Below are 10,491 nucleotides of genomic sequence, written 5' to 3' on the forward strand. Positions count from 1 at the left end.
GCTCCAACAACAGCCATTACAACTGAACCTCCAACAACAACATCAACCACAGAGGTAACAACATCCAGTTCAGATACTACTACAGCAAGTACAACCTTCCCAACAAGTACTTTTTCAACTACTCCAACAACACCCATTACTACTGAACCTTCAACTACATCAACCACTGAAGTAACAACCTCCACTTCAGCTACTACTTCAGCAAGTACAACCTCTCCTACAAGTACTGTTTCAACTGCTCCAACAACCATTACAACTGAACTTTCAACAACATCATCAACCATTGAGGAAACAACATCCACTTCAGCTGGTACTTCAGCAAGCACAACCCCACCAACAAGTTCTGTTTCCACTTCTCCAACAACAACTATTACAACTGAACTTTCAACAACCACATCAACCACTGGGGTAACAACAGCCACTTCAGTTACTAATCCAGCAAGTACAACCTCTTCAACAAGTACTGTTTTAAATGCCTCAACAGCTATTACAACTGAACTTTCAACAACATCATCAACCACTGGGGTAACAACATCCACTTCAGCTTCTACTTCAGCAAGTACAACCTCTCCAACAAGTACAGCTTCAACTACTCCATCAACAACCATTACAACTGAACCTTCAGTAACAACATCAACCACTGGGGTAACAACACCCACTTCAGCTTCTACTTCAGCAAGTACAACCCCACCAAGTACGGTTTCCACTGCTCCAACAACAACCATTATAACTGAACTGTCAACAACCACACCAACCACTGGTGTAACAACACCCACTTCAGCTACTGCTCCAGCAAGTACAACCTCTTCAACAAGTACTGTTTTAAAAGCCTCAACAGCTATTACAACTGAACCTTCAACCACAACAACCACTGGGGTAACAGCATCCACTTCAGCTTCTACTTCAGCAAGTACAACCTCTCTAACAAGTACGGTTTCAACTACTCCATCAACAACCATTACAACTGAACCTTCAATAACAACATCAACCACTGAGGTAACAACACCCAATTCAGCTACCACTTCAGCAAGTACAACCTTTCCAACAAGTACTGATTCAACTGCCCCAACAACCATTACAACTGAACCTTCAACAACAACAACAACAACAACATCAACCACTGGGGTAACAACACCCACTTCATCTACTACTTCAGCAAGTACAACCCCACCAAGAAGTACTGTTTTGACTACTCCTACAACAACCATTACAACTGAACCTTCAACAACCACATCAACCACAAGGGTAACAACACCCACTTCAGCTACTACTTCAGCAAGTACAGCCTCTCCAAGTACTGTTTTAACTGCCCCAACAACCATTACAACTGAACCTTCAATAACATCATCAACAACTGAGATAACAACATCCACTTCAGCTACTACTTCGGCAAGTACAACCCCACCAACAAGTACTGTTTCAACTAATGCAATAGCAACTTTTAGTACTCAACCTTCATCCACTACATCAACCACTGAGGTAACAACATCCACATCAACTGCTTCTTCAGCAAGTACATTAACACCAACAAGCTCAGGTTCAACTGCCTCAGCAACAACCATTACAAGTGAACCCCTAACAACCATATCAACCACTGGAGTAACAACACCCACTTCAACTACTACTTCAGAAAGTACAACCTTTCCAACCAGTACTGGTTTAACTTCTCCAACAACGATTACAACTGAACCTTCTACAACCACTTCAACCACTGGCTTACCAACATCAACTTTAGCTACTTTTTCAGCAAGTACAACCTCCCCAACAAGTACAGGTTCAACTTCTACAACAACAACCATAACAACTGAACCTTCAACAACTATATCAGCCAATGGGGTAACAACATCAACTTTGGCTACTTCTTCAGCAACTACATCAACACCAGCAAGCACTGGTTCAACTGCCTCAACAGCCATTACAACTGAACCTTCTTCAACCATTTCAACCATGGGGGTAACAACATCCATTTCAGCTACCTCTTCAGCAACTAAATCAACACCAGTAAGCACTGGTTCCACTGCCTCAACAACCATTACAACTGAACCTTCTATAACCACTTTAACCACTGGCTTAACAACATCAACTTTAGCTACTTCTTCAGCAAGTACAACCTCCCCAACAAGTCCAGGTTCAACTTCAACCATAACAACCATAACAACTGAACCTTCAACAACCATATCGGCCACTGGGGTAACAACCTCCACTTCAGCTACTTCTTTGGCAACTACATCAATACCAGCAAGCACTGGTTCAACTGCCTCAACAACCATTACAACTGAACCTTCTACAACCACTTCAACCACAGGGGTAAAAACATCCACTTCAGCTACTGCTTCAGCAAGTACAACCTCTCCATCAAGTACTATTTCAACAATTGCCACAACCTCACCTTCAACCACTTTAGTAATGTCACCCACTGTGGCTCCTTCTTTAGTAAGTGCATCTACCTCAACAAGTACTTTAACTTCTTCAACAGTAACTACTCAGACTACAACCACTTCATCAACCCCTTCAACTGCTTCAACAGCAGATACTACTTCACATTCAACCTCTTCGTCCGTTACTGGGGTAACATCCACTTCATCAAATTCCCCAGGAAGTACAACCATCCAAACAAGTACTGGTTCAATAGCTTCAACAATAACCATTATTAATCCCCCTTCAGCATCTATATCAAACACTGAGATAACATCAACAACTTCAGCTATTTCTTCAGCAAGTACGACCTCCCCAACAAGTACTGTTTCCACTACTCCATCAATTGTAACTATTATACCTTTGACTACTACACCAAACACTGAGATAAAAACACCCACTTCAGCTTCTTCTTTGGCAAGTACTGCAACACCAACAAGTGCTGGTTCAACAGCTTTAATAACAGCCAATACTACTCAACCATTGAGTACAATGTCAACCACTGTGGTAACAACATTTACATCAGCTAGCTCTTCAGCAAGTACAACCACACCATCAAGCAATTCAACTTCTTCAACAACCCTTACTACTTCATCAGTTACACCTGGTACTACCATCAGTTCCTCCTCTTCATCAAACAATATTAGCAACATTGGAACCACTGCGAATTCTATGGGTAATACAAACAGTACTAATACTGTAACCATAGCTGTAGGTACTGGTACTACTACAAGTAGCAGTACTTCTGTAGGATCTGCTTCAACTGGGACCACAATAGGTAGTACTGGTTTGTCTGGGTCTACTCTTGTTAGTACTAATACTACTGCAATCACAGTCTCCACATTCAGTGTGAGTACTATTTCTAACTCAACCGGTTCCACAGTTAATCCAAACATTGTTGGTACAGCTTCATCAGGATCCAGTACAGCTTCCAGTACTTCTAACACATCAGGACTAAGTACTACAAGCATTTCTACTTCTTCACCTGCTTCCACAATAAATAGCAATGCCACAACTATATCCAGTGCTTCCACAACTACTACTGGAAGCTCTTCTACAGATAAAGCCCTTACGGAATCCACTGTATCAATCTCTGGGTCAACTAACACTAATAATCCGTCTTCTGCAACATCAGGATCAACCGCATCAAGCTCAAATGGGAATAATTCTACAGCTTCAGGCTCTAATGTAGGATCCAGCACAGTCACAAGCTCTTCTACAACAGTCACATGTAAGTTACCAAAGTTTTCATTGTGGCATAAAAAGATCAATTTCATTTTTTTCGTTCTGTTCTCAGCATGTTATGTTTGTATGTATCTATGTAAGGCTGCATTCACACTACATTTCGTCCATATGGGGACTGGATCCAGCTGGGTGATGGGAAAATTGTGTGCTCCCGTGTCCCAGCCAGCCCCAACCCCCATCTCATTCATTTGAATGAGCCAACCGGAGTCAGATAGTGACTCCGGTCGACTAATTTTTGCCCCATATCCAGTTTTCTGGCTGGACTGAAACCCCCAGCATACCATGGGATACTGGAGCAGCCGGTTTTCCCATCACCCAGCTTAATCCGGTCACCGTATGGACGAAATGTAATGTGAATGCAGACTAAAAGTGAAACGGTGCTCATTCCCCCCTACCTAAACTGGTGATATGAAAGTGCAGGAATTTATTATAAATCTCCAAATTTGCTGCAATGCTGCCCTCTACTGCCAGCAAAGGCTGCCACTTTGGGCATCTTTCTGTCAAATAGTGAGGTCAAATGTACCTTAATCCCTAAATGACCCATGGTGCACAGGTTACGCCCTGTGTTGCAATCAGGGTGTATGAAGCGAGATCAAAAGCTAAGCAAGCTTCATACCCGGTAAGTCCTGGCTGCTATCGACAGCTAGGACTTACCACAAATGTTGGGCTTTGGTGAACTTGCGATGCTTGACACTAACCCTTCAGACGGTGCAATAAAAGTTGTTCATGGCATCTAAAGTGGTTATAAATTTGCAGTCGGCCCCTGGGGGGGGGGGGGGGGTTTGCCTCCTTTGCATGATTGGGGGGGGGGGGGTCCAATCAGCCTACATGATTACTGGAGGGTCCTTATCAGCCTTTTCTCCATTTTTCAAATAAGCTAACATAAGAAAACAAAAACAAATATTTTGTCCGAACTATTATTATGTTATCATAAATATAATGTTGATGACACTGCACAATCAATAGCCCAAATGTAAAAAGATATACCAAATTCCAGAATTGCTGAATTTCAGTCACTTTATATACCAGAAAACAAAATTATAAAAAGTGATCAAAAAGCCCTTGTACCAATAAAAACCATAGATCACGGTCCAAAAAAATAAGCCTAATTCAGCTTTGTATATAGAAAATCTAAAAAGGGTTATAGGGGTCAGAAATGTAAGCATACTACTTTTGTTGTAAAAAAAAAAAAAGTTATATATATATATATTTTTTTTTAAGTAATAAATTAATAAACCCTATATCAATTGGGCATACTTGTAATTGTATAGACCTTACAGAATAAACATAATGTGTAATTTTAACCATAAAGTGCACTCCTTAGAAACAAAAAAACTCCAAAAGTTGTAAAATTGCCTTTTAATTTTTTTCATTTCGCCCTACAAATAATTTTTCTTTGGCCTCATCCTTTATTAAAAATTGAGTGATGGCATTACAAAGTACAATTGATCCAGCACAAAACAAAACTCATATAAGTCTTAGGTGGAAATTTGAAAGACTTTGAAAGAGGAATAAATGAAACGCAAAAATAAAAAAAATTGCTGCGTCCTCAATGGGGTTAACTTATCCTTCAGCTATAAATATATATTTTTTTGTCCTCCCTCAAGTAATTGCACTACATTTAGGTGTGGAAGAATTGCTTTCCTTACTAAATAAAAAAAATATTTCTTTAGTATTTCAATATATTGCACATTTTCTTTATCTCTATAGCTTCCAATGTCTACACATCAATCCTAAGCACCATCACCTCCACCCAAACAACCTCGGACCAATTTGCTAGTAAGTATTTTCTATTTAAAGGGGATGTGTTACCTATTTATTATTAGTTTTTGCAATTAAAAATAAATCTGTAGAAGAAAAATAATGTATAGTGGCCATCTTCCTTCCTGTATATTGCATCAGGGTGTGTGTTCTTACTTAAAGGCGGCTGAAATAAATTCAGTCAATTAATAGAAAACATATATGGACTAATAAAGACATGAAGTACTTCCTGATATGTTTTATGATTAAGCATTTTTACAATTTTTGAAATCCATCTTGGGACCTTTTTTGTTTTTTGTAGTTGAGGTCTCCAGAACTTAACACAGTATTTTAGTATTTTAACTTGAGTATAGAGCAGAGTTTTCCAATCAGTGTGCCTGCAGCTGTTGCAAAACTACAACTTCCAGCATGCCCGGACAGCCGAAGGCTGTCCGGGCATACTGGTAGTTGTAGTTTTACAACAGCTGGAGGAACCCTGGTTGGGAAACACTGGTCTAGAGTGTGAACAGTTATGTAAAAAAAAGCATACCTGAAACATAAAAATGTGTTTCTGATTCCACATTGCTTTAAAGGGGTTATCCAGTATTTTAAAACGTATCCCCTATTTACAAATCTCCCAATGCACAGGGCAGGGTCAATGCCCCTCCATGCATTCCTCCTGGGTAAAGCAGGGTTAAATACGGCCCTAAACTGACCCAAACCATCTGTCTCTGTATTTGGGGTGCAAATTCTCCTTAATAGGGTGGCCCCCCAACCATGGTGCAGGTCCCATCACTACTAAGTTGCATGGCTTGAGAAGTCAAAGTAACAAACAACAAGACAGTATAGAAGTCAGGGAACAGGTCAGGGTAAAAAAGGGTTACGAAAGAACTGAACAGCAATAGGAGCATTTACAGAAAGCACAAGCAAATTTATAATCAGGGTAAAAAAATGTCTAGTTGGTAAGAGAGAGGGTGGTGCGGTACAAAATCAGATTGTAATAGAGTAGTCAGGAAACAGACCAAAACTATACACAAGACACACAGGTAATAGCAAAGCAGAGCTAGAGGTAAGGAAAAGATCCTGTATTACAAGCAAGAACATGGAGTCTGATATATATATATATATATATATATATATATATATATATATCTATATATATACACACAAATATGAACAGCACAACCAAATTCCAAGTAGTTGAAAGAAAATGGGGTGCCCGCATTCCTGGAACCTGGGTTCACCTGTTCCTCAATCCAGACAAGCAAATACGAAGCAGCACTCCGCAGGTTGCAAATAAATGGTGTTTATTCCATCATGTGCATTGGCAACGTTTCACCAGTCTCACACTGGCTTTTTCAAGTGACTTGAAACTTGAAAAGTCCATTGAAAAAGCCAGTGTGAGACTGGTGAAACGTTGTTAATGCACATGATGGAATAAACACCACTTATTTGCAACCTGTGGAGTACTGCTTCGTATTTGCTTGTATATATATATATATATATATATATATATATATATATATATATATACCAACTCAAGAGGGTGTGGATGCTAAGGCTGGACATGATTGGCAGATTGTCTATGTCTCCTAATTGGTCCGGTGTTGTCATGGCAAAGGGAGAAACTGCAGGAGAACAGGAAGGACTGGAGCTGCTGCCAGAACCCAAAACAGACACACCCATTACAAAGGACAGCAACAACACAGAATTTTTTTTTTTCTTTTTGCAGTGCCATACTGGGGAATTCTCCTTCTTGGGCTGATTGCTGTATTGGGTGTGGCCCTTCTTGCAGGTCTATTATGTGGGGTAAGTAACTTTATATATGTTAAAGGTGTTTTCCCTCAGCTAACATTCATCGTCCTATTTATAGTGTAGGATTGACCAAAGAGACATCCACCAGTCAATAGAATGGGGACCCTCTAGCTGTATAAACATGTGCTATACAGGAGATCAAAGTCAACTATATCTGGGTCTTCCTTATAGTGCCCATGATCTTCTTTTTCTCATATGACTTTGTAGCTGTCTTGGTAAGGGGGTAAATGAGGCCCTCATAGTGGTGATCGCGAGGGTACCAACAGTCAGACCCCCCTATGGATAACTGCATGCTCTACAAATTACCTTTTAATATATTACAATAATATTTTCATATTTTACATGCTTCATTGTTCTTTTGCAGATATTAGCGTGTTTCCGCTCTTCGGCGTATGCTGTATCCAGTTATCCCAGTTATTTTACTCATTACGGTTGGCTTAACACTGCAAGGCCATCCTTGGCGACAGATGCAGAAAGGGGACTAGAAATGACCAATCATGGAAGAAGACCATCAAAGGTTGACCGTAACCAACAAGTTCGCCAATCCCAGAGACCTCAGCATCAGAAGTAACAAGCATGGACCCTGACAGTTCTGATGGACAACACTTTTTTTTGCACTTTTTTGTATACTATAACAGTATTTTATTTATAAAGAAGGTTTCTGGCCTAATTGAATCTTCGCACTGATCAGCGGGGCACATCTGAGGATCAGCTGTTTGGTGCCCACTCTACACATTAAATGGGGCAATTTTGAATTGGCCAAACAACTTCAGGACCCATTAACTGAGTAGTGAGGGGTCCAAAACCAATGCCTTAGCTTGTAGACAAAATTGTCTCAGTTTTTGGAATATAACGTGATCCTATTGACTCCATCCTTTATTATGTAGACATGCAAATTAATTATCTATTAGACTATGGGAAACACTTATGATTGTGTATTCTCTCTTCATACCTTGCACTTTATTTATTATTTGCTTTCTTATATAGTATTCTAACAATACATACCTATGCCTACTTATTTATAGCATAAAGTGTTTTGTACATTTTTGCACCTATTTTAAAGGCTTCTAGTTCACCTTTTATTATTTCTGTGTTCTGGGTGAAGAGGGTAACAGTCGCACCTGGGCCCATGTTAGCAAGTGGGGGGCTGCATTTGTATTGCACTTCTGCTTGTTACTGTTATTTTATAAGCATATCTGCACTAAGAATTATAAGTTTAGAACAGTGTTTACGCTTTTATAGCAGCGATAGGGGCTTGTATTCTGTAGCGTTCTTGACAGCTTTTCTGTATAGGTTGGGCTATGATGAACAGAGCCATCTCATTTTGTGCAGCTGGACAAACACTCTATACACTGTAGACCATTGTATTCCAACCTGTGTGTCTCCAGCTGTTTTAAAAGTACTAGTCCCAGCATGTCCAGACAATCTTCATCTGTCCGGGCATGCTGGGAGCTTTAGGTTTGCAACAGCTGGAGGCACCCTGGTTGGGAAACACTGGTTTAGAATCGCACTTATGGATTTTGCTTAATAAAACGTCTGCTATGATTGTACATTTGTACATATAGTAAATTGTAATATTTTATATTTATTAAATTTGCTGTTTAATATTATATTTGATATGCAAAAATATACTGTGTCATCTTAAGCTTACTGCTGTAGTTTTTGTTAATTTTTACTTGAATTAAAGTTAAATAAATTATTCATTTTTAAGACATCAAAATGTATTTCAATACTCCAGTGTGTGTTACAGATAAACATTGAAGGGGTAATCCACTACTTTAAACGGGTTATTTACCATAAGGTGATTTTAGTATGTACCTGCCAGACAGTAATGGACATGCTTAGGAAGGTTGCGAGCACCATAAAGCCGCAGCTATCTTTTTTTGAACTGGCTATTTCTTGTTGGAGTTCCCTCCCTCCAACTGCAAGTCCCATGATTCCTTGTTTGTAAGTGTGAGGTGACTTTTCTCCCGCACACACATCAGCCACCACAGCCATTGCAGAATGATCTCCCTCCCAACGGTCGCTCCACCAATTGAAGCAAAGACAGGCTCTCTCTGATCACCTGACTAGTGATGTAATGTCTCAGAAAGCACTGCAACCTGGGAAAAACTGAGCTGACAGTCATTTTGTATGCTGTTAAAAATAAACATGGGGGCACAGATCACAGAAGAATTGTGAGACCACCATCACACACAGGTACAGACACCTATAGCATGTACTACACTAACTTTACAGCCCCTGTAGCATAGTAAAATAAAAAAAAAAAAAAAATGGAATACACCTTTAACCCATTCCCTACTCAGAATGCATGGGTGCGTCCTGAGGGGGGGGGCGAAGAGGGGCAGCTTTGAAGTGGAATTCCGCCAGGGACCACAGCTTATATGCATAGCACAAAACAGATAAAGCACTCAATAGACTGTCCCCTAATAAATAACTTCCCCTAATAAATACTTAAATCACCCTTTTTTCCTATTTTATGAACCAATTTTTTTTTTAAACTTTGGTTTCACAGTGTGTAGAAATGTCTGTACCATCAAAATACAAAGTTAATGATCCTTATACGGTGAACAGCGTAAGTTAAAAACACAAAAAGCAAAGTCACATCCCAGAAAAAAAATGCAATAAAAAATGACCAAAAAGTCCCATGTACGCAAAAGTGATAAAACTTCAGATTACGCTGCAAAAAAATAAATAAAAAAAATTATCCATCTTACAGCCCTGTATAAAGAAAAATAAGAAAGTTTTAGGGATCAGAAGTGGAAAATTTTAAACACACTTTTCTAATAAAATAAGTTTGACCTTTTAAAAGTATTACAATATATATATATATATATATATATATATATATATATATATATATATATATATATAAAATTCAATGGCCCTGATTTACTGAGTGTTATGTAGGTTTCTTTGTGGGGTTTTATTCCCTACAATTTTTTTCATGGTATTTACTAAGGTTTCCCTACATTTTCCTCTTTCCCTACATTTTGCTTTTTTTTTACACATGCTCTGATCTTTCGGGTTTTCCTCAGCTCAAATCCACCACATTTTATGTGGAAACCTTAAAAAATATGTAGAGTTTTTGTGAAAATGTCAGGAGCACGCCCCTTTTTGGTTACCACTCCCCCTTTTCTTGATGACCACGCCCTCTTTTTGGGTTTTCTTAGTAAAATGGAGAGTTAGTCGGGTTTTTTCAATTCTGGCATAAATTCTGGCGCAGACAGAATTTATGGTGCACAACCCGACAAAACATTCCGGGTTTGCAATAGT

General features: G+C 39.2%; 1 protein-coding gene across 1 annotated transcript; it reads left to right on the plus strand.

The window, feature by feature from the left end:
- Positions 1 to 666: 666 nt before the first annotated feature.
- On the plus strand, positions 667 to 8,919 carry LOC130291986 (mucin-2-like; the record flags this gene model as incomplete). Its single annotated transcript, XM_056541418.1, has 4 exons — positions 667 to 3,646; positions 5,371 to 5,439; positions 7,133 to 7,209; positions 7,580 to 8,919. Coding segments are annotated over 4 exons (3,333 nt in total), but the record flags the coding sequence as incomplete, so codon positions are not given.
- Between the last annotated feature and the right edge of the window lie 1,572 nt (positions 8,920 to 10,491).

Source organism: Hyla sarda, chromosome 9 (genome assembly GCF_029499605.1).
Source record: "Hyla sarda isolate aHylSar1 chromosome 9, aHylSar1.hap1, whole genome shotgun sequence".
Taxonomy (NCBI): Eukaryota; Metazoa; Chordata; class Amphibia; order Anura; family Hylidae; genus Hyla; species Hyla sarda.